General features: G+C 41.8%; 1 protein-coding gene and 1 long non-coding RNA gene across 10 annotated transcripts in view; one reads left to right on the plus strand and one right to left on the minus strand.

Annotated features, from left to right (window-relative positions):
- Cab39 (calcium binding protein 39) overlaps positions 1–24,949 on the plus strand; it is a 61,444-nt gene that overhangs the window by 28,462 nt on the left and 8,033 nt on the right. For 8 of the 9 annotated variants that reach the window (NM_001401625.1, XM_063267024.1, XM_006245374.5 and 5 more), the window contains 3 exons: positions 15,399–15,563; positions 17,509–17,627; positions 23,070–23,238. In NM_001401625.1, the coding sequence (NP_001388554.1) occupies positions 15,399–15,563; positions 17,509–17,627; positions 23,070–23,238 (453 nt within the window). The remainder of the gene's footprint in view (positions 1–15,398; positions 15,564–17,508; positions 17,628–23,069; positions 23,239–24,949) is intronic. The other variant, NM_001106924.1, reaches the window with a different exon arrangement.
- LOC134480600 (uncharacterized) lies at positions 18,247–23,071 on the minus strand. Its single transcript, XR_010055044.1, has 2 exons — positions 18,613–23,071; positions 18,247–18,391 (listed from the first exon to the last, which is right to left on the minus strand). It is a non-coding gene; the product is annotated as an uncharacterized LOC134480600 (long non-coding RNA).

Here is a 24,949-nt window from a genome sequence, read left to right on the forward strand (position 1 = left end):
TTTCCACCCTCAAACTCCCTGAGGTGCCATTGGGCACAGGTCTGCTGGGCATTCTTAGGTGAAACCTGCAGGGTCTTTTAAACATAGTACTGCCTTTGTAGTCTGTTGGCACTGCCTTATGTCGTGCTGGAGAATCAGCCCTGTAGTACAAATAGCAGTGCATGGGGGCAAGGCCATTGCTGTCATTGATGTAAAGCCGCAGTCTGCAGGAGCCTAAGGGCCCACACTTTGCAGTGTACTGTGATAGTTAATAAGATTATGATGGGGAAAACGCTGGCTTGAAGGGTGGAGAATATACTAATTTCTGTAAAGTTAGAGAGAAAATTTAATAAGAAGGGACTTGCTGGAGGTGATAGAGGAAAGTGCTGGGGTCTGATTATCTGCATGACTGAAAGGATGGGGGTTTTGTTGTTTTTGTTTTGTTTTAATTCACGAGCTGTTTTGTTCTCTTAGAGTACAGTTGGAATGCCAGGATCATTTTTGGTGATAGCACTAGAGGAAAGGCCGCTACTGGCATTCAGTTAGTAAAGCCAGGCATGCTAAAAATAGATCAGCAACAAAAAAGAATTACCCAGCAAAAATGTCATTAGTGCAGAGGCTGAGAACTCCCACTCTAAGCCAGCACTACAAGCGTAGTTGCTGTACAAGCGTAGACTTTCTATGAGTATAAAACATGGGAATTTCTGAAAAATAAACTTCAGTAAAAGGTAGTAGGACACTGAAGAATTACATGTAAATTACTTAGTTGGGAAATAGTTTTAAGGATAGAGGAGAAAACACCCGAGATTTGTGACTGATTTGCCAATATCTAAAAGGATATGACAGCTAGTGCACCTGGGGAAAGAGCGCTGAGACCTTACTAACTGCTGCAAATAAAAGTGGGTTAACAATATAAGCTATTAATAAATGGTTACAAAATGAAGACGTGCTGGCATTTGACAGACACCTTCAATCCCTGCACTCGGGAGGCAGAAGCAGAAAGGTAGAGCTCTGAGTTTGAGGCCAGCCAGGTCTACATAAACAGACTCTGTCTCAAACAAAGAAAGAAACAAAATGCAAAAAATGATAGGAAAAATTAGGACTGCTAACTGAGTAGCATATCCTGCCTTAATTATCGCCTGTAGGATGTGTCTGTCTCTTATCAGTGTCATCTGTCTGTCTTGTCACTATAACTGAAGTACAGACTATCCAGGAATAGGTAAGCCTTTGCATGTGCCTCTTCCCTCTCTGCAGGATCTTCACCCTCACTCCTGTGTGGTTCACACAGGAATCTTTTTTCAAGTCTTGGCTCAAATGCCTTCTTTTCACCCAGTTTCTTTTCACCAGTTTCACCCAGATGAAGCCTTGCTGTTCTGTGTTCTGCCTCTTCCCTTGCTCTCTCTTTTTTTTTTTCCTGTAATATATGTAATTGTGTTTCTTCTTCAGTGGATGATAAGGCTTTCAGAGACACAGCTCAGTAATAACTTGTATTGAGAGCAGAGTTAGTGCGAACTGCTGCTGCCATCTTGCTGTCATCCAGCACCAGTGACTGCTGAATGTGATAAAATGTCCACATTGAATATGTAACTATAAGGAGCTATAACCAACTGACAGCTTTGACTGAAGATGACCAAGAGCCATATTTCTCTTTTCAGTCATGCCACCCAGAGCTCTGTGACTCACTGCTGAGCTAGTTATATGTCTTTCTTGATGGCTGCACTGTTGCTGTAACAAAACATCACAATCGTGTCAGCTTATAAAGAAAGTGTCCAGGCTTATGGTTCTAGAGGGGTCAAGTCTTTAATGACAGAGTGAAAGCTTGGCAATAGACAGATGGACAGATGATACAGCAGCAGCTAAGAGCTCACATTTTGATCTTTAAGTAGGAGCAGAAAAGACTCAAAATGGCATGAGTGCTTTAAACCTTAAAGACTACCCAGTGACACACATCCTCCAACAAGGTCACACATTCCAGTTCTTCCCAAACAGTTCCACTAAGTACAGACCAAGTATTCAGACATCACCCTGTGGGGGCCATTCTCATCCAAAACATCACAGTGACCATTTCTCCCCTGTAGTTAAGGATAGTCAGAAAACATTTTCATGATAAGATAATCGTGTAGAGTGATATGCCTAATAATAACAGTGAATTCAGAGAGTTTAATCACAGGATTCCTGAGATCTGCTAAAAAACATAGCCCTCAACTCTGAACTTACATTGTGGTTAATTTATCTGAGGGGTACTAAATCTGTAACTACCAGTTTAATTGACAAGGAGAATAAAAACCTATGAGTGAATAAAATTAGTCACCAAAGAAAAATCAGTTAACACAGAGCTTTAGAGTGTTTAATATGAACCATATTTACTCTGCCACATTATTGAGTTAAAAGTATGAGATAGCATAGCCACTTTAGAAGACAGGCAAACTCCTAAAGAACTGAATCAACTTTGATCTAACCATGACACTCCTCTAAGTATATACCCAAGAAACCATGAAATATATATCCATACAGAGTCTTGTCTAAGTGTTTGTAGACGTTTTATGTGAAAAAGCCCAAGTCAGGAGATAACCAAATGCATGAATAAACCATTTGGGCCACATTGTTAATAGGAAACTATTAACAATGAAAGAATGAACTATATTTAACAGTCAAATTCCAAATAATTATGTTGCTAAAAGTAGCCAGTGTACATGATTTATGCGTTATACAAAACTCTAGAAAATGTAATCAATCTATAGTTGCAGATTGCAGGTTGATGGTTGCTTGGAATAGAAATAGAGGGAGACCCTGGGTTCGGTCCCCAGCTCTGAAAAAAAGAACCAAAAAAAAAAAAAAAAAAAAAAGAAATAGAGGGAGAAGAAAACAAGAGGAATGCAGAAGGGGACATAAGGAGATTTTTGGTATTGATGTCTCTGTTCACTGTCTTGATGGGTATATACACACATCAGCATAGAAAACTGTACACAAACACACAAACCATACTTGGTATGTTGTAGATCAACTGTAACTCAGGAGAGAGTACGAAGAGATGTTTCATGCATCAGCTGAGGCAGATGTGGCTTAAAAAAAAATGTGTGTGTGTGTGTGTGTGTGTGTGTGTGTGTGTGTGTGTGTGTGTGTATGTGTATGTGTATGTGTATGTGTATGTATGTATGTGAGAGTATATGTGTGCCCCAAGAATAAATAACGTGATAAAGCACCCAAAGAGACTGTTGGACAGGTTGCAGTAACAAGTGTATTATTTAAATTATAGTCCATGTGGGCAAGTCCTTGCTTGAGGTTGTGGAATGATAACTGTGTTACAAGGAGTAAGTAAGCTGACATGGCTGTTCAGAACTACTGTAAGTAACAGTTCAGTGAACCAGAAGGAACTAGATTTGAGCATAGTATCTTTGGAGAATACAGAGTCTCAGTATAGTTCCTAGCAAAATGTTTCTAAGGGACCATCTACCATAAGGGTTAAACTTGCTTCACATGTATCAGGAGGTAGAATTCAGGCCTGTGGGTGGAAGTTCAGTAGGAAATCTAATTTTGTCTTCATATTAGCTGACATAAAGTGGAACCTGGCTTCCTCAGAAGCTTCTTGTTTCTGGAGTATTGGCATGGGCTAGGTGACCACTCAGTTAAGTGCTATAGCAGGAGTTCTAACTACTTTTGGCACATTCCTATACTGCCATCCTTCTGCAAGGTGCTTCGTAGAGAGGCCTCTGTTACCATTCTCAAGTGAGGAAAACTGTTTCCTAAGCAACTCATCTATGGAAATGGAATTCACAATTAGCTATGCCAAAGCATAACAAAAGTGTGCATTTCTGCTTTGGTCACACTGTCCTTGGACATTTCCCCACTTGAGTTTATCCCTTCACGTGCAGCATGCTCGTGTTTGGACTTGTGTTCCATGGTGCATCGCCACTTTGTTGAGATTGTGTATTATACACATAGGTCAATCCCTTTTTAACTTTGCCACAGCCTTTTAATCTTTATTTTCTATTTATTTATTTTACAAAGCCCCCTTTTTATACTAAAAAGAAAAAGAAAAGAAGAAAAAAAAAGGCTTACTATCCTTATTTTTAGGCAAGTGGCAGACAAAAGTAGGGTGAAACCCTACCACTAACCATAGTAACAAGTGTTGTCATAGTCTACCCACTACATGCCATATACTGACGATGTGGCTACCACCCTCAGCCTGTACTCATTCTCCTCACTGCTGGCATTCTGGGAGTAGAATAGGAAGGTTTGCTAGCATATGTGAAAGGGAAGGGAATATTCTTTTCATAGCATGGCCATTTTAACAGTGACTTGTAACTAAACTAGTTTAGAGAAATGTTTGACACCAGGAATTAGTAACAGAGTTTTCTTAGTCCATGTTCTTTTAGTTTAGCATAGTCAGACATTTTCTATAATGAAGAGCTTGGGAAGAGTGGGCTTTTAAAAAGCATTCAGCACAGGAGTTAATATAATAATAGAATCTTTTCATCAAATATTTACCACAACAGTATCTATGCTTTTTTTTTTTTTTTTTAAAGTTTGTCTTTACGTGAGAGTAGGCACATGCCATGGTGTGCCTGAGATTGGAGAACAAGCCTCAGAAGTCATTCTGCTGCTGCACTGTGAGACCAGGGCTCCTGCTCAGGGTTTCAGGCCTGTGCACAAGCTTCTCTACTTGATGAGCCATCTTATTGATTCCATCCTACAACCTTGTCTTGTCTTCATTTCTTTCACTGTATAGGAGCTTTGATTCCTCTTCCATTTTTAGACAGTCTTATTCTGTGGGTCTAGATAGCTGTGCTGGAACTTGCTCCTTAGACAAGGCTGGTCTTGAACATAGAAGAGTCCTGCCTCCCGAGGACTGGGACTAAAGGCAGTCGCCCCCACTCCCTCCTCTGTTTCACTTTAAATATTTGTTTTGAAATTACTAATTCATAAGAGCGAAGTGAAGCCTTTCCCTGCTTTTACCTGGTGGACAGTGGCCTTATCCTGTCTCCCTCTGTCTGCTTGATACTGGTGGGGTCCTAGCTCTGTGCTCGTTGACTACAGGACAGCCTGAGTCACAGCAGCACAGACAAACATTATGAGGATGTCAGGTTTAAGGCAGAGAGGCCTTCTGGTTTGGGGAGGTCCTGCAATAGACCAGTTGGCACCAGGGTTTTAGTTTCCTGAGTACTTACTTTTCCCTTTCATGGACCCATGCACCCTCAGGTATATTACCCAGGCTGGCCTTGAATTCCTGTACCTTTTGTCTTGGACTCCCAACTTATATTTAAGGGGAAAAATCTCATAGCTTGGGTTCTACTAGGGGAGGTTATACTGGACACAACCATAAAGGCTGGAGAAAATCCCTATATTCCTACTCAGGATAGGAAAGAAATTTTATTCTAATACTGTTGCCAGTGATACATTAGGCATGAATTTTGAGATGCTGGGGTTGTTTACATTGACCTACTATTTTAAAAATAATTCCCAAAAGCTAAATAAAGTTCTCATTTGGTTGCATGTGGATGCTCAGGAACTTTCCTACTTCAGGAGTCACTTGCCTTCTCTCCAAGGGACCTGAGAGACTTGAGCTCTGCTCTTCTACCCCAGCACCTGAATTCCAGAAAACTAACATGCCCAGACTCTGTTTACCATGGACACTTCTAAGCCCTGGTATACCCAGCTACTTCATAGGTCACATCTCAAAAGTCCTAAGGAAACAACTAAGACCTTAACCACAATCTTTCCCTCTTACCCGTAGAGTAAGACATGAAGGACATGTGATTTCATTTCCAGTCAAATGAGTAGCTCGTCACAAGGGATAGTCTTGACTAAGTATTTATAAACAGTTGGCTGCTATTGGTACAGCAGTCTGCCTGTGAAAGCCAATATGAGGCTCCTGGCCATGCAGGAATAGCGTGTGTGTCTCAGAACACCATGTCCAGCTGATGAGCACTTGAAGAGTGTTCTGCCAACTCACAAAACGATGAGGTCATTCTGTGTGTACATTGCTGTCAGACACTGGGGGGTAGGTAGTGAGGAGTGGGAGTCAGCCTTTCCAAAACTCCTGAGGATGTTAAGAAAAGGGAGAGGCACACGAGAAGGCTCAGGCCTGCAAGGCTGGCAGCTGTTGGATGACATAGCTGCTGCAGCTAGAGCCTGCCTGGGAGGGAAGGGGCTTCACTTGGAGCAGAGATGAAGGTATTTGAGGTGAGAGTGAAAGTAGATGACAAGACAACAGAATTGAAGACTGTTTGGTTTGAAATCTGAAGTCCATTCATTGAAGGAACAGATGACCTCTAAGACAAAGGGTATCTTTGAGACTGCTGGTTTAAAGGCCCTTTCTGCAGCACACAGAGATACAGCCATATCAAGTAAGGGGCCCCCTACCTGGGAAGAAACGGCAAAACAAGGGCTGGTAAACTTATCAGGCTCTACCCCACTTCCACCAATGTTACATTTAACAACACCACAGTGGGAAAAATGGACAGAGTGCTTTGTTAATGGATACAGCCTTTACTATATACCTCAGGACCAGCCGTCCATCTCAGAGTCTCCCTAGCTGCTTCAATCTGGAACAGCTTCTCAACCTTCCTTTTACCTTGTGACCTAAATACTTGAATGTTTTATAGAATGATCCCTGATTTGGGTCTTGCTGGTGTTTCTTCATGATCTAATGTAGGTTGGACAGTTTGGCAAGGGCGCCCCAGAACTGATATGCCCTGTGAAGGACATAACATTAGGAGATACTTAATAGTCTCATTACAGATAATGCTCATAACAAGAACTTGGCCAAAGTGGTATTACACTGTAAAACTGCTTTGTTTGTACTTAGTATCTTGGGAGCTGGGGTGAGAGCTCAGTGAGAGAGTATTTAACTAACATGTTCAGTCCCTAGCGCTAGAAGGCAGAGCTTATATTTCATGCCAAATATGGTGGCATATGCCTATAATCCCAGGAGGGTGAGGCAGGAGATTGCTGTCAGTTTTAAGTTGATTCAAATTGTATGGTGAGTTCCAGGTCAGCCAGTGCTAGAGAGTGATGCCATGTCTCAAAACCAAAAAGTACTGTAGGGCACAGCACATGTAGTCAAATGTAGCAAGAGTGTATGAGTATGGAACAAGAGTTAAAGTAGGATGGGGAGGTGGGAGGGGATGGGGGGTTGGATGGGGGAACACCTTCATCCAAGAAGGGGGGAGGGAAGGAGGATGGGACAGGGGTTTTATGGACAGGAAATAGGGAAAGGAGATAACATTTGAAATGTAAATAAAAAAATACCCGATTTAAAAAAAAAGTGTTAAGAAAATTTTTATTGGGGGCTGGAGAGATGGCTCAGTGGTTAAGAGCTCAAGCTGCACTCTTCAGAGGTCCTGAGTTCAATTCCCAGCAACCACATGATGACTCACAACTATCTGTAATGGGATCTGATGCCCTTTTCTAGGGTATCTGAAGACAAATGTAGTGTACTCATATACATAAAAATATTTTAAAAAGGAAAAAAAATGTTTTTACAGGAAGGTCTCATCTTAGAGGAATAAAACTGTATTCAGGGTAGGATACTAAACAAAAGTCCGGAGAAGTGCAGCCATTTTGAAATATGTACTCTATGAGTTGCTACTTGGAAATCAGTCCAGCTGACAGGACTGTTTCTGAGCTACACTGAAGTTAGACAAGCACCACAAATCATTAGTAAACCAAGTATGCATGGGTTCTGTCACCATTTACAGTGATTGTAATTCTGGGAGCTGGTGCAGAAAAGTTGTGTGGAAAATCATCCAGGAGTATAAGGAATCCAAAGGCATTGAGAACTCTTGAGGCAGTTCTGAAGTGCACAGTCTTAGCACACAGATAATGAGGGGCCAGTGGATTAGGTGAGTGAGGATTTCAGCAGCTTGAAAGGGGGAGTATTAAGAGGTGCTGTAGGGGGGTTGGGGATTTAGCTCAGTGGTAGAGGGCTTGCCTAGCAAGCACAAGGCCCTGGGTTCGGTCCCCAGCTCCGAAAAAAAGAATTAAAAAAAAAAAAAAAGAAGAGGTAGGTGCTGTAGGTACGAATGGCTAATCAGTAGGTGTAAGATATAAATAGGAGGTGCAGGTAAGAAGAATGTGGTCAGTGTGATCAGAGATGCAGAGTGTACATTGACTAATGCAGGCCCTCCAGAGATGGGGCTTGGGTGTGACCACTATAAGAACACTGAAGGAGACCAATCAGATCCAACATGACCTATTGTTCTGTTCTCTCTGTGGCATTTGAAGTCAGTAAATGCCTAATGAATTACTTTGCCTTGTGAAACCCACCCCCACCTTTGTTCCAAGTGTGTGCATGTGTGTGTGCAAAGTACAAACTTAATGGTGTTTTGGAAAGTCAGGTGGGTTGTTTTGCTGGAGCAAACAAGTAATGCTTTCCTGAAGTGGACACAAGCAAAATGATGTTTTACTAAAGCAGACATGTGAAAGAATGTTTGCTGAAGTGGACACAGGTGAGAGAATGTTCTGCTAAGGCAGACTCGTGAAGAAACATTTCCCTGAAGCAGACACAAGTGAAAGGATGTTTTACTAAAGCAAGCATGTAAAAGGACTCAAGATAAAGGATTCTTTGCTGATGACGCACATATATTGATCCGCTTTACATTTTGTAGTTGAACTCCATAGAGAAAAAAACATACCCAGAAAACTTCTGTTGGTGTGCTGGTGGCTTCATTGCCACTTATGTGGACTCTGGATGATTGGCAGAGTGATGTCAGCTGATGTCATATAAAGTTTTACTAAGACAAACTCAAATGCTAAAGCAAGATCCACCTGAAGTTTGAAGTGAGTATGAATAGGACTCAGTGGACAGAGAGGAGCTTATAGAATTAACTTCACAACACTTCTCACTCGATCTCTCAGCTTCCCTAATCTTCACTTCGTTGAGAGAGGCAGAACAGAGAACTTCTCCTGGAGTCCCTGACACTCCTGTTCTCTTGAGGCCTGGCTGTCCTTGCTAGGTTGTGCCACTGATGCTGCTATCGCAACACTACTGAGCTGGACTGCTGGTATATCTGTGAAGTGTTTGTGAGTGGATTGAGTTGCTGCTGCTGACCTGTGAACTAAACTGCTGATTTCCCAAGAAAGCAGATGAGATTTGCTCCAAAGACCATTTCTAAACAGGTCCAGTACCCTTGTATCCTAATAACCTTTCTTTCCAACTACCTCAGCTGGGAGGTGGGCTAGAAGGGAAGTTAAAGCATTTAAAAACCATCATTAATAACAAGTCTTTTAAAAATTAAAACTTACACGAGTGTGTAAATGTGTGTGAGACCTTTTCTCACTGGCTTGCTTGCTTTTTGTTTCAGTTGAAAATTGTTCAGGTTAATAGGTATCAGAAATCATACAAGTAGTTGAAGTAGTTAAGACTCTGGCTTTGTTCCCAAGAACACAAATGAATAATCAAACAATAAATAGATAAGTAAGCCATAAATTGGCAGAACATTCAAACAAGTCTGAAATTGAATGAAAAGTAAGGAAGCAAACGAAGCAGTTTAGTGTGGAATGTTCTTTGAGAGCACTGGTTCTCAACCTCCCTAGTGCTGTGACCCTTTTATGCAGTTCCTCATGTAGTGGTGGCCCTCCAACCATAAAATTATTTTCATTACTTCTTCATAACTGTAATTTTGCTACTGTTAAGAATTGTAAATATCTTATATGCAAGATATCTGATATATGATCCCTTTGAAAGGGTTTTTCTACCCCCAATGGAATCACAAACCACCAATTGAGAACCACTGTCTTGGACTATGTAGTTAAAGGAAATTAGACTGTAAATTGAGCAAAGGGCACATTTAACCTTTGAACCTCCTAGTTTCTCATCTAGAGTAGTATACAGTGTGGGTATGCTGTGACTCAAGATTTCTAACACAGCCAGCCTGGAGCAAACTATTAGTTGAGTGCCAGATGCAGGAACTGGTTTCCACGGTGTTAGGTTGGGGAGCATTAGCCAGTTCACTTTTTTACTTACACTGTATATTGGCACGCAGACACTGCAGTAGTTGTTGATTCCCTTCCACTGAATTATAGTTCCTTTCTCTTCACATGTACACCCACCCCTAATCTCAGATGGTTTTTTTTTCCTTTGCTCATCATTAAAGTCAAGTCTGTTTTTTCCAGGTAACAGAACATTTGATTCCTAATTCTAGTAGCCACCCTCTTTCCTTTATCAATAACTAAAATAATTAGCTCAGTTGTTATCTTGCTTTCTTTGCCTATGTGGTAAACCAGCAGTGCTGGGGAAGTTAAATGGGAGTCTGAATTTAGTGGCTTCTTTCTAGAGGTAAACCAGATAAGTTGTTCCTATATATCCCTATACTCCCCTCAACCCCTGCGACTGTTTTGCATAAGCTAGTCTGCTTCTGGGCTCTTTTAAGCACTTCCTTTTGCCTTCTCAGTGGGGTCTTAAAGGGTTGCTCTGCCCTTGAGGCCCTGTATCTATTACATGTGTGGAGCACCTACAAGCTCTCAGTGTAGCAGAAGGGACCAGCAACTGGGACATTACAAGGAAAAGGAGGATAATACTCAACTATGAGAAACAATATGAGGGAAAAACCATAGGTGAATGTGTGACAGAATTTACCTAGGAAACTTGAAAAAGCAATCCAATACTGAGGTTAGCACGAAGAAGGAAAGGGTGTTGGCAAGGAGGTGGGTGCAAAGGATGCGTGAACATAGGAAACCACATATTCAAGGACTCTGAGGAAAGATGTGTGCCCTACCTACATCATGCGTACATAGAAATTATAGTGCAGATCTAAGTTAGACAGTAGGATCAAACTTTGTAGGGGTTATGGGTCATGTTAAGAAAGAATATGCACCATTCTAAGAGAAATAAGAAATCATTGGAGCATTTTAAACAGAATCTCTTCATTATTTGTGTTTTGATTGGAAAAGAATGTAGAATTCTGACAGGAATGTAAGGAAGTCAATAGGCTAGGTAGTAATTTTATCAGGAGTTACAATGGCAGAGGAGGCATCTGGATCTGGGAGAGTGGAGACAACTTAGCCAACGCTGGTTCAGAAGAAAGAAGAGTTGATGGTGACCCCCAAGTTTCTGACATGTACACCTGCATTGCTACCTGATCTAAGGACAAGGGAAGAATACCAGGCAGTGGGCAACAGCATGAACTCTCTCTCTTTTAGATATATTGGAGTTGAGGTAGGTACCATACCGTAAGACAGCTCAGTACAGACATTTTGTGTAGACTGCTGAAAGACAAAGCCTGGGAGACCTGAAGATAGGCATCTGTGAGGCTTCTGCTCTGAGGAGTTAATTAAAGCAGTGGGTGTGGATGAGGTCACTTAAAGAGAAGCTGCAGAGTAACAAAAGGCAGGAAGAAGGAAAGCTTCAGATCTGACTGATCTTGTGGGTACTTGATAGTTAAAAGTTTAGTTAAGGGGTTGGGGATTTAGCTCAGCGGTAGAGCGCTTGCCTAGCGAGCGCAAGGCCCTGGGTTCAGTCCCCAGCTCCAAAAAAAAGAGAAAAAAAGTTTAGTTAAGGAGGACAGACTGAAAAGGAGACCCAAGAGGTAACCAGAGAATTGGGGAAAGGTAAAAACTAGGATAGGGATGGGTGCAGTGAGCAGCAATTATAACGCTACGGGTGCCAGGCATTAGGAAGACAGGCAATTGCCTTTAGAAAGCAGTACGTGTGAGGTGCATGAGTCGAGTGAGATTGGGATACACTGTGAATAAGGAAGGACATGTGGACTGTGACAAACATGGGTACGCATTTGAGAGACTGAATTATAGGTGAAGTAGAGGTAGGAGGATTCGTGGTGTCCAGAAAGAGCATATTTGGTTCTGTTAAGGGGAGCCTTGATCCTATGCTAAGACTGGAAATGGGCTGAGTTGGGAATTGGCTATATGAGGAGAAGAGATATAAGATACATGGGGTTCCCAGGAGGGCAGGAAGTCATCAGAAAACAAAAGCAAGTAAGCAATGAAGGGTGTGTGTGACTGTTGTCATTGCCTCCCCACTCTTACGGTGACAGGCAGTGCATCTTCTGAAGAGGAGGGGACTTTAAAGACAGCTTTATTGAATGTGTATACCATGCAGTTTAAGTGTGTAATTCCGTGTCTGCATGGATATATGTGATGATGACCACGTCAGTTCTAGAACACACCATCACCTCATAGTGAAGGTGCACCCTTTAGCTGTAACTCCTTTCAGCACCTGTTGCTGTCAGAAGAGAGCATGAGGCTTGACCTGAATGCAACGCTTAAAATCATTAACATTTCAAAATTGATAAACTAAGAATTTCTAAGTGTTCAAACTTGAATTTAACCAGAAAAGCAAAGGAGGCTAAAAGAGATCTGCCCTTTAGGATCACGGGCATAAAGCCACCAGGTAACACACTTAGAAACCCTAGTAAGTGGCAGATTTTTTTTTTTCCTTCTCATCAGTGAGACTCATTTGGAATAAAGGAACCGAAAAAGCAATGCATATAAACAGATAATAGAATCTATCCTGCTGTGAATTCCTCTTGGTCCAGAAAAATTACATTTGGGGTACCTTGTTGCATATGAGAAACCTAAGCCCTGCAGATAATAAGGTAGATACTGGACCAGAAGAGGTAAAGTCTGCTGCACCTCCACACACAGGCCTCCTTAAAGGCGTCATAGGACTGAGAAGGGAGAATTTGTAAGCATTGAGGGTTGATGGAAAGCCTTAAAAATCAGAATAGGTTTGATTTTTTTTTTCTCTTTTTTCTTTTTTTCGGAGCTGGGGACCGAACCCAGGGCCTTGCGGTTGCTAGGCAAGCACTCTACCACTGAGCTAAATCCCCAACCCCGTTTTGTTTGTTTTTAAAGTCAGAGTTGAACTATATAGCCCTAACTGGCCTGAAACTTCCTGTGTAGACTAAGCTATCCTGGAACTCTGGAGATCTGTCTCCCTCTGCCAGGGTTAAAGGCATGTATACACCACTATACCTGGTCAAATGGTTCAGTGAAAAGATTTTACTAAATTTACTTGTTTTTTGTTTTTATAGTCAGAAAATATGAAATAATGTCATTTTATTTTATCAAGATATTAAAAATCTTTACAAATATGATTTGTAAATAGTGCTGAGTAGCCATACTACAAAATTATTAGATCAAAGCCAGGTGGTAGTGGCACATGCCTTTAACCTTAACAGAGGCAGGCAGATCTCTGAGAGTTCATGGCCAGCCTAGTCTACCGAGTGAGTTCCAGAACAGCCAGGTCTACATAGAGAAACCCTGTCTGGGGTTTTGGGAGATATATATATATATATATATATATATATATATATATTCGTTACTGAAAGGATAAGATAGGCCCTTCTGTGGTTCTTCCTAATAGGCTTTTGGTTAGCAATTTTTAGGCAGGCCGCAGAGACATATCTAGATATGTGATTCAAATGTAAGAATAATATGACTTACTAAATATCCTTTAGAACACAGAAATGTCTGTGCATCCTAGGTGTTAGGCTGATGGAGAAATACAATTAAATAGTGAAGAGTTAAAGCCTTTGCTGTGGTATCATGCACTCCAGTTGGCCATAGCACCCTCCAGAGCCAAAGATCCACTCTGCTCTCCATGCTTCCTCATGCTTGCCTAAACTACTAAAGATGACCTCAGGCTGTGTTTGTGTATACCATCAGTACAGGACCTGTATCTGGAACAGGGTTGGTCATTATCCTACCTCTCTTGGATAGTAACAATAATTCACACAATTGAAAAGAAGTTTTCTGAAGACATGCTTTAAAGGAAGACAGGTGTACTACCTCAAGCAGGAAGAGAAGTTACTGCTTGGGCTATCAAACAGTGTAGGGAGGTCATGTTTGCCCGATTCTAAGATCCTCCAATATAGCATTACTAGAAGCAGGAACTATTCAAGGTGAAGTTGTGCAATCATTTGGTAAGAAGCTTTGATGGTAGTAAAGGAATTACTGTGGAATGTTTCAATTGTTTTGAATATTGTCTTAGGCTGTATACTTGCTTAGAATGTCCTATGGCAAGTCTGTATTTTGGTGGGCAAGGTTTTGTCGGCTTGCTTGCTTGTTTTTATGAGGCAGCTTCACACCATGTAATAATAGAAGCTGGCCCTGAACTTACTGCTAGGACCTGAGTTCCAGTCCTTGTGATTGTACAGCAAACGCTCTTCACCACAGCTACCTCTCCGTACAATGCTGGTCTTACTCTTTTCTTGTTTTAACTTTTAAATATGTATGTGTGTTTTGCTTGTATGTAGTCTATTCACCACATGCACGACTGGTGCCTGGGAGGTCATCAATCCCTTATAACTGGAATTACCAGACTGTTGTGAGCACACATGCAGTGGGGCTGGAACTCAAACCTTAAGTACTGAGCCATCTTCCAGCCATCTTATTTCTATTTCTTACACTTGAGATTTATTTGCCTTTTTACCAGTATTTATTTTGGCAGCGTTTTTTTTTTTTCTATCAGATTTATATTTTTTGTTTAGTTTTTCAAAAGTTGGTTGGTTGATTGGTTGGTTGGGTTGTTTGTGTTTCGAGACAGGGTCTCTCTATGTACTCCACACTATCCTGGAACAATGTAGAGATAAGGCTGGCCTCAAACTCCCAGACATCTGCCTGACTCCAACTCCCAGGTACTGGGATTGAAGATATGCACCTGGCAAATTCAAAGTTGTTTTCGTTCATCACATTTTCAAATATTTTGCCCGCCTTTTACTCTCTTTGTGGACTAGTTATGTATAGTCCTTAAAGTTACCCTAAAGCTTATAAACATGATGTCCCCTCCACTTCACCCCCATGATTCATTTCTGTACATTTGTTACTAGTCAGCAACGTTTTCTTTTGCAGTGTCATATCTGCTGTTAAAAGCCACTGTAGCTTTAACTTTAAACATCAGAGTTTCTAGTGCCGAGTCTGTTGTGTCTTTGGTTTCTCTATTTAACACCTTGGTTTTTCTTGAATGTGATGAGTATCACTGTAGTAACTTTTCACGTCCTCTTTATTCTACCAGTGCCCTTTCTTTGGCTTTTTGTAGTTCTGGTTTCCTCTCCTCATAGCTGCCTTTTGCTGCTCCTCTCCCAGATTTAGTAGTTAGTCTCACATGGCTCTTCTGAAGAGCTTCCCAAGCTTGAGGAGGAACTTGCTGTCATGCCTGTTCCTGCTTTGCATTAGCTGAGTTTCCATTGTATATTCAGAATGTTTTGTCCTTTTTGAGGGAGCACATGCAACTCTCTCTCTCCCCCTCTCTCTCCTTTCCTCTCCCCTTCTCTCTCTCCCTCCCTCCCTCCTTCTCTCCCTCCTGTACAAAGTCCAGCTCCCGAGGACTGAGCTGGAGCCTGCACGTAGGTCTAAGGGGTAAATAATATAAAACGTGGATATTTAGCTCATACACTATGATATGCGTTTGTATTTAAAATGAATTATTTTTCTCTTCTGCACCTTTCTCCCAAAATCAGGCTACAGAAGAAGTTTCCAAAAATTTGGTTGCCATGAAAGAAATTCTGTACGGCACAAATGAGAAGGAGCCCCAGACAGAGGCCGTAGCACAGCTGGCTCAGGAGCTGTACAATAGTGGCCTCCTCAGCACCCTGGTGGCTGACTTACAGCTCATTGACTTTGAGGTAAGAAGTTCACTTCTTAATTCTCAAAAAACACTTCTTGTGATCCTTTCCCATGCATTCTACTCTTTGGGATATTTTAAGATCCCTGTTGACTCGGGCTCCTGGCCTTTGTACACACGTTGTACACATCACGTTGTATATGAAGTTTCCTGAGTGTTCGTCATACCTTTCTTTTAGGTTGTATTTCATAAACTGCTGTTCACTGAACCAAGAAATCAGCAGTCTAAAGAAAGTCATAGAATGGGGTTGGGGATTTAGCTCAGTGGTAGAGCACTTGCCTAGCAAGCACAAGGCCCTGGGTTCAGTCCCCAGCTCCGAAAAAAAGAAAAGGGGGAAAAAAAAGGGAAAAAAAAAAAACAACACAAAGTCATAGAATGCTAGAAAACCTTAAAAATGTCTGTTATAGCAGAAATCATATGTTTTGTATTTGCTTGGCACTGCTTTTAAATTTTTTATTTAGTGTAATATTGAAACAGATTTTATTCACAATTTTGAATTTCTGACTTCTGTAAAATTTATTTCTGATAATATTGGGCCTGCATTCCTTGGCCCCACAGCTAGAGCAGAACAGCAACCAAGCCATTCACTTTTGGATTAGCAGCAGATAGCACAGCTTTTTTTTCCGCTCTCTTAGGGCCTGCTCTCTAACACCACCACCACCCCCCCAACCCCCACCCCCTGAATTTTACTGCCTCTGTGGATGAAGTTGGATCATGACATGTTGGGTTCATGATGGTGTATAGTGAGTTATAATGGCCTTGATTCCTGCCTGAGAAGCATATACCCCAAGTTCTCTATTTACATGGTCATAAGTAACTTCATGAATATGCTCTAAGTCTCATTCATGTTCGTCTGCCTGAGCAGTTAGATATTATCTGTGGGTTTTGGTGGAGAGAGGTGTGATAGAGTTAGAAGAAGGGATGGCTACTTCAATAATTCTTAAAGGAAAATAAACATTTTTGGCTTGTTATAAAGAAGATAGAACAAGATATTTCCATTTATACAGCTGATTTTGTGTGTTTTTAATAGTGTGTCAAATTCTAATGGTTTGTTTCTCTGTTAACTTGAAAGGTGCATTTGGGATATATCTGATCCTTCTCTGTCTCCACCTATTTTGTTTTCTCAACTGAACACTGAATTTAATATTCATCTGAAACTTTAGAGGCATTGGTTTTTTAAGTGTGTGCCATGAGACTGATTTGTAGACATTACCATTACTGCACCTGAGCCAGCACAAGCCCCAGGATGATTTGTCTGTGGGCTCCAGTGCTCTCCGGGCTTTGTCAGCCTTGTGATAGTATCTATTCTGAAACATCTCTTGGGGGCCTGTTGTCTATTATTAATTTCTTGGGCAGCTTTCTGAGTGTTGAGGTTCACTGGTGATTTGTCTGTACTGTGTGTAAAGCTCTCATCTCTGAACTACTGTAATACTACTACTGTAGTCCTTAGTGCTTTATATTTAATATATATTTAAGTCTTTCCTAGCCAAGTGAGTTCATAGAGGAGTTTATCTACTTGCCAGAAATCCTCTAATGTCATTACACTGAGAGTACAATCTCCTCCCTTTCCGCTCTGTAAAAGTGTGTACACTGTAGTGTTCACAACAGAAGTATCCACTTGCGTAAGGTTCCTATCCCTGTAGATTGTAAGTATGCTTCCAACATCTGTTTTCCGTAACTGAGTCAGCATGCTTCTGAGAGTTAGAGGTGGTTAATAATGAGATTTCGTTTTGTTGATAAAATTGTTTTAAAATTGTACACTATTAAATCTAAGAAATTGTGATTATAAAATTAGATAAAATTAGAAGTTTAATGTCTACAAATGTTGCAAAGTCAGATATCCAGTCATAACTAATACACAATGGCTCTTTGACTTTATATTGAAGGGTGGATGGACATTTTCATATTTAGACAGGTAAATATTTTAATGATTGTATTCCTAATAGGGCAAAAAAGACGTGGCTCAAATTTTCAACAATATTCTCAGAAGACAAATTGGTACAAGAACTCCTACTGTTGAATACATCTGCACCCAACAGAATATTTTGTTCATGTTATTGAAAGGGTATGTACAATGTGATAAAGTTTATATTCTTAGTTGAAAAGAAAAAGAAAAATTGTTTGGGTGGGGAAGGATAACCAGATTGGTACATGGGAAGATATTCTCTGTAGTTTTAGCTCACTTTTGTGTAGCTCTTGCATATACTGCCCTCTTAACGTCTTAGCCTGGAAGCTAAACTAACACAAAACGCCCTGCAGATGCAAGCTGGAAACCGGGTGGATTGTGAGAGCCTTTAAGTTCACTAATCACATGCAACTGAAGGGAAGAAATAGAGCCAGAGAGGCCTAATGTCAGTTCTGTAATAGCAAAATCATTGAGATCCCAGGCTAATTGGGTCCAAAGAGGCTTCCTCTGCACCTCATCTCCCCTCCCCTCCCCTCCGCTCCCCTCCCCTCCCCTCCGCTCCCCTCCCCTCCCCTCCCCTCACCTCACCTCACCTCACCTCCCTTCCCCTCCCCTCACCTCACCTTACCTCACCTCCCCTCACCTCACCTCCCCTCTCCTCACCTCCCCTCACCTCACCTCACCTCTCCTCACCTCCCCTCACCTCCCCTCACCTCCCCTCCCCTCACCCCACCTCTCCTCACCTCCCCTCACCTCACCTCACCTCACCTCACCTCACCTCAGCCCTCACACAGCAGTGAGAGCCTCCTTGTGGGGCATGCATGCTTCTCACCCTCGTTCAGCAAAGCATGTGCTGCTGGTCACTACACATCTTCCTGGAGTTACTTCTAGACTAAGCAGGTGTTTATGATTTGGGTAGTTGTCTGTTTCAGAAACAAAATCAAAACTTAGATCTAAATTAACAAAAGTGAAAAGACCCTCTTCTTTCTCAGCACTGAGCCAACCCAGCTGGCAAGGTAGTCGGTCAGTCACCTCCACACTACTGCTGCTTGGCACTTCTTGATATCATCCCAGCGTGTTTGCCCACTGCAGTGACCGCTGGTATGAACTACCTTGCTCCCCTACCGCCAGCTTCATACATTACCTCATTTGGATTTGTATCTCTGTGGTTTAACACTTTGGCTCCAAGTTCAGACTTGTTTAGACAAAGCATGAGCCCGTAACATGGCAGCATCCTGCTTCCTCCTCTCCATTCCTACCCATCCGTGATGCTTCTTCACCTGTTGCTGTACAGAACTTTTGTTGTGTCAGTCCAGTGTCCCTGTGGAAACATGCCATGTGAATAGTCTGGATTTTGAGTGTTCTTAGAACAGTGTGATACAGACCAGAATTCCCTTTGCTATAGAAACCAAAGGTCTATTGAAGTCTAAAAATAACTAACACTTCCATTTCATGGCAGCTTTGATGTAAATATTTTTTTAGATGATGCATAAAATTAAAAAAAAAACGTTAAGATAGGGTCTCATTATGTAACTCTTGCTGGTCTTGAACTCAAAAGATCCACTACACTTCATTTCTGAATGATAGTATTAGAAGCATGTGCTGTCACTGGAAGCTGAAATAAGTAAGATTTTTGAGAAATAAAGTATAAACTCTGACCTGGTCAGAGCAGAATCCTCAGCCAAGGGGATAAGAAGGAAAAGCCCAAGAATGAAGCTTGGCTTGGGGATGCACTACCCTCCTCCCACCACACTTGGTTGGGAAACTGAACATTTGACCATAAAAAAAGACAGCAAGCCTTCCCTAGCCACAACCCCACTTCAGTCATTGGCCCCGCGCCTTCCTGCCCTCCGAGGCCCTTCTGTCTCCTCACACACAGCTCGGCTCCTCTGCATCTGCACCGCATGTGTGATGCAGGCCATTTCACAGCCTCGGCACTTCTACACACTTTGTACAGTCCAGTGCCCAGCTTTTGTATTTCCTTGATTTTAACAAAATGATTTTGTTTAAAATGGACTTTTCTGCAAACTGAATTTCATAGATAAATCTCTTGCTTTGTACTATTCTATAATAGCTAATCTGCCCACTTTAAAAAAGAAAAAAAAAAAGCTCTAGCTGGGCATGGTGGATCTCCATGAGTTCAATGCCAGCTGGGGCTGCATAGCAAGTCTCTGTCTCAAGTAAATAGACAGGGATGGATGGATGGATGGATGGATGGATGGATGGATGGATGGATGGATGGATGGATGAATGAATGAATCAGTTTACTGATTCTGGTATTGCTTCTTCTAATTAAACATTTTCTTCCATAAAATAGAACTCTCCACAGTGGTGATTTCAAAATCCCAGATACAGTCTGTGGGGAAAGCCAGTGCCGTTATTTTAATGCATGGGTGGTCTAGCTGCTGACTTGAATAAGCCTTGAATATATTGTTTAACATTGTTATTAACTCAAAATAGATATTAGATGTTGCATTATTTTTCCTGTTGCTAAACTAAAGTAGTAAAAGCAACTTAAAGAAGAAAGGGTTAACTTTGTGGTCACAGTTGGAGGGTCTGGGAGGATGTCCTGGTGGAAGGAGAGGACATCAGGAAGCAGAGTGCTCAGCTCACTTTTCCTTTTTATTTAGGTCTAGCCCATGGTATGGTGTTGTCCATAGTTAAGGCAATGGACAACACCTTCTTACCCTATTCAAGATACTCCTTCACAACCATGCCCAAAGGCTGCCTAGTATAGATTGATCCTCACAGGTATGCTGCGAAGCTCACCAGCTAGATGATTTTCATCCTGTCAGGTTGACAGCCAGTCTATTAACCATCACAAACCTGGTTTAGTCCATTGGAAACACTTTTATATTTAAGTTGTCCCCTATTAGGCCACTGTGTGCTCCTTTGATAGGCTCCTTTGTTCTTTTGATAGAGCCCAATTGGTCTGTGATGGCTTCTTTGCCTTCTGACATCTTCTTCATTCCGTATGATTCCTGCCTGACCTGGAAGGTAGCACTATTTTAGGAGCACTGTGAGCCACCTTTGGAGATCTCTGTACTTGAGCTGATTAGATAGTTTAGATTACTAATGTTCCATGCGGTTGACTTATCAGGCTCTAAGTTCTTCAATGGAAGCTTTTGGGGGAGGTCGTGCTGCTGACTCTAGTGTGCATACAGGAAGTACTAGTGTGGACTGGATTTGGAACAGTATTTTACCAGCTATTTAAAATCTAGCGTGATCTCTAACCTAGTGTTAACAGGTTGAACAGCATAACTGTTCACTGACTAATGGTTTAATCATTTAGACGAGCTTGAAAAACCGTGATCAAAACCTGTCATACTCGTACCCCAAACTGTCTTACCCTTGTCTTGCAACTGTCCTGTTTATTAAAGATAAGCAAAGATTAACACTATGATGCGCTATCTTGTGAACCGACATTTTAATCACACGAGAGCCAGTCAGCATGCTGAGTACCATGCCCTATCTGAGACAGAGGATGCAGTTGAGGATGTGAGGCAAACATACGATGAAAGGACAAAGGTAGTGCTCTCAGGCAACAACTCTACATGGCAGGATTTCAACAGATAAGTGGGTTTATTAAAGGCTGGAGTTGCAGAGAGCTTAGAATTTACTTAGACAGAAAAAAAGAAAGCACCCTGATGGGATGTCACCGGTGCAAAAGGTCCAGGGCCAAAATGAAACCTTGTGATAGGCAGCTGTAAGCTGAAAAACCGGACCTTTTTTGACAGGGTAGGAGGTGCTCGTACCAGACCAGTAAGTCCAATAAGGGAAGGATAAAGGACACTGTGCCCAGAAGCTTGTTTGGCAATAGTTCTAAACTGCTAAACTAGAAATGCTGGTGGGAAACTTTGTTTCTTGGCTTAAGGTTAGGATGCATTTGCAGTTGTTAGTCACAGTGTGAGTGAAGGTGGCAACGGAAATAGAGAAGGAAATAAAACTGAAAGACATGAAAAGGCCCAATAACTTCAAACATAGGAAGTGCTGAAAGCTGACGATTAGCAGTGAGGCTAGAATGGTAGCTTCTACCTCTGTGTAATGATTTAACTTCAAATTATGGTTGTTCTCCCTCATTTGCATAGCCACATTTCAGATAACTCAGTAGCCACCTGTGGCTTAGTAACCACCATAATGGACAGCATGGGTGCATAAAATTCCCCCAGCGTAGCAAGTCTGTGGTGCCAGGTGCCAAAATGCAGAGCTGAGGGGGCAGGAAGTTGGGTCTTGGTTTTGAGTGGTAAGGTTGAGGTTTCATGTTAGATAAGCTCGGCTTCCATAGACCTTTACTTGAGGCTTTTTCAGTTGGAAAATACCCAGCCACGGTTCAGAAAGAGTGAACTGGGGAAAAGAAATTTAGTCATAGTTGGGCCCCGTAAGATTGTGGGCTCTCCTCAGCAGGTGAACACCTTAGCAGGAAGAAGGGGAAACAGGAGGATAAAAGGGAAATGGAGACTAGGGGGCGGAGGGGGTTCTTCCCTTTTTTTTTTTTTTTTTTTTTTTTTTTTTTTTTTTTTTTTGGTTCTTTTTTTCGGAGCTGGGGACCAAACCCAGGGCCTTGCGCTTCCTAGGTAAGCGCTCTACCACTGAGCTAAATCCCCAACTCCAGTTCTTCCCTATTTTTAAAGAGAGGGATAGGGCTGGGATGTAGCTGAGTGATAGAATACTTACCCAGCATTCACACGCCTTGAATTTGATCAGCAATACCAAAACAAGAAGAAAAAGACTCAGGTAGGCAAGCAGAGACTGGCACCATCCGAGCATTACACAGACACATCTTGTTGTAGTTAAGAGGGAGTCTCCACTGGCCAAATAATTACTTCACTAGAGTATTGGGAAATGATGTTTGACTACCAAAAAAATAACGTATGTGTGCTTGTCGGTAGAGAAGACGTAGAACCAACACCGGTGTCCTGGAGCAGGAGAGCAACCTGTCTGAGCAGGACTATGGAGGCGCCTGCTCAGCTCAGAGATCACAAGGGAAGAAATGCTGAGCTGGAACTGAGAATAAAGGAGAAGGCTGCATTTGGAGAGATAGGGAGGAAATGCCAGGGTCTTGGGATCCACTCTGTACTTTTAGGGTCCCTAGGTTCTCCATGGTACAGATGGTTTGTAAAATCCTTAGAACGAGGCGTGCATTTGTGAGGCTTACATGTCTCCGAGAATCTGGAAGTGCTGTTTTGAGTGTTGAAACAGTGATGTATAATTGCTGAGTATTTGATGGATGGGCCTGAGTTTATACTGTCAATTTCTGAGTTTGAAAAATACGCTATTACTGTTGTTTTCAAGTTGTGGTTCTTCTGGTTGTTGGTGAGCACAGTAGGTAAAAGCTAAGTTCTTGGGTAGCATAACTCTTTCTTCTAGACTTTTCACACACACAACTTCTATTCTCATGGTCTCTGCCATAGTTGACTTTTCTTGACTGAAGGCAGCTGTCCACCTCTGACACAGATTAATTGATCCTGCTGTAACACGGCAGTGCTCACTTAGTATCTGAAACTTCATTGAGAAAGTTTGAAATGATCACTTCTGCTGTTTTGAAGGAGAAATCATATGTGGCCTTTGTTTGTTTTGTTTTGTTTTGTTTTGTTTTTACAGGTATGAATCTCCAGAAATAGCTCTTAATTGTGGGATAATGTTAAGAGAATGCATCAGACACGAACCACTCGCAAAAATCATTTTGTGGTCGGAACAGTTTTATGACTTCTTCAGATATGTTGAAATGTCAACATTTGACATAGCTTCAGATGCATTTGCTACGTTCAAGGTAACATTTAAAAACTTAAATTCTAAGCACATTTACAAGTCAGATTGTTTCCCCATCTTTGTCTCCTACTCACAACTGCCCTCTAGTGGGAATAAAGAAGGTGTTTTATATGCATTTGGTATACCTCAGGTATTTGTAGTAAAACCACAAAAACAACCAAAAATGTGAAAAAAAAAATCCTAAATTCTCAAATCTTATCAGCAAAGCAAAAGTCCTTTAAGGTCAAATTTACACTTTCCTGTTGAGCTATTCCCTGAGTGTGGCATAGATAATACACAGACTGCCCAGCAACCAGGCTTCCTCATGTGGCGGGGCCCTCTGCAGTGCCTCCTTTGGCTATCACTAGATGGGGTAGTGGAACTGACCTCCTCTCAGACACCATGTTTTTTGGAATATATGTGTTATCAAATGTAAGAACTACATGCATGATGGACAGCCCAAGACACATCAGAATATACCTGAATCCCATCAAGGGAGCAGGGTTATCTGCACTAGGCCTTCTGTGTCCTCCTGTGTCCCACCCCACCTTATCCCACCACAACCCCCACCTTACTCCCGAGGATTTGTGTGACCCGTTTCTTTAGTTGCAGACTTCTCTTTGTGGTATAGAAATGATGGGTCAATCTTGAATGTTTTCTTTTTGTTTTTAGTGAGAATAAATCTTGATGTATTACATTTCCTTAAATGACCTTAAAAATTGTTGAATTCTTGTTTAGTATATGTAGCTCACTCATACTCAGAAGCCATGAACACTAACACGGTGAGAAGTTGTCACTTTCCTTTTAAGAGCTCAGCTTAGTAAAGAGCCCCGGAGGTAAGGATGGCTCTGGGTAAATGTTTATAAGGGTGATGAATACGTTAGGACAGGGGGAAGGCTTGGGGAATGACAGTAGGGTTTCACCCTGACTGAGTAAGGTATGAGTGGTGCCAAAGATGTATTTCCAGAATCAGTACAGCTGCTGCAGAGGCTTTAGGTAATTCCTCAGATACATGTGTGTAAATGTCATGTATAAAGCAAGCTGCAATTAACTTACAATTATAGCATAGAGTGGTCACTGTGATGTTTCAAGCATCACTGCCATTGTGGAGTCAGAATCATGATTAGGGTGCATTGATGGGAGGGAGTGCCCCATTCAGGAGCAGCAGCCCAGCATGAAGGGAGGTGTAATAGTGCCTTATGTGGCCAGAGAACAGGGTCTTTTCTTTTGGCTGCACTTAGATTTAGATTGCCCACAAGAATGATTCAGCCACAAAATTGAAATGGCATCACCATGTACAGATTCTGACATGCTAGTCTCATACCCCACCATCCATCCGGTTTCTGAGTGCCTGACTTGTTTCAGACACTATTCTAGGGTCTGGGGACTCAGCAGTGGCTTGTAGATACAAGCCTTGTCCTAGCAGTACCTACTGAGGGGACATCAGCCTTTAATCAAGCATGCTCTTTTGACAGGGAGGCTTAGGTGCTTTCTCTGTTGGTAGCTTGGAATGCATTGTGTTCCTTTCTGCATTGCAACCGTTGATGCTTGCTAAGGGTCTGGACACACCACCACTTCCCTTTCTGCCTGTGATGGAAAAGCTTCTAGCACCTGTCAAATGGAGACAGACCCTGCGTGTAAAATCATGCTGAGCAGCAACTGGGTACTGCAGGCTTCTCCAGAGATGTGAAACTGAACTCCAGCTTTTTTATTTCACTTGTTTAACTCTCACA

Source organism: Rattus norvegicus, chromosome 9 (genome assembly GCF_036323735.1).
Source record: "Rattus norvegicus strain BN/NHsdMcwi chromosome 9, GRCr8, whole genome shotgun sequence".
In the NCBI taxonomy this organism is placed as follows: domain Eukaryota; kingdom Metazoa; phylum Chordata; class Mammalia; order Rodentia; family Muridae; genus Rattus; species Rattus norvegicus.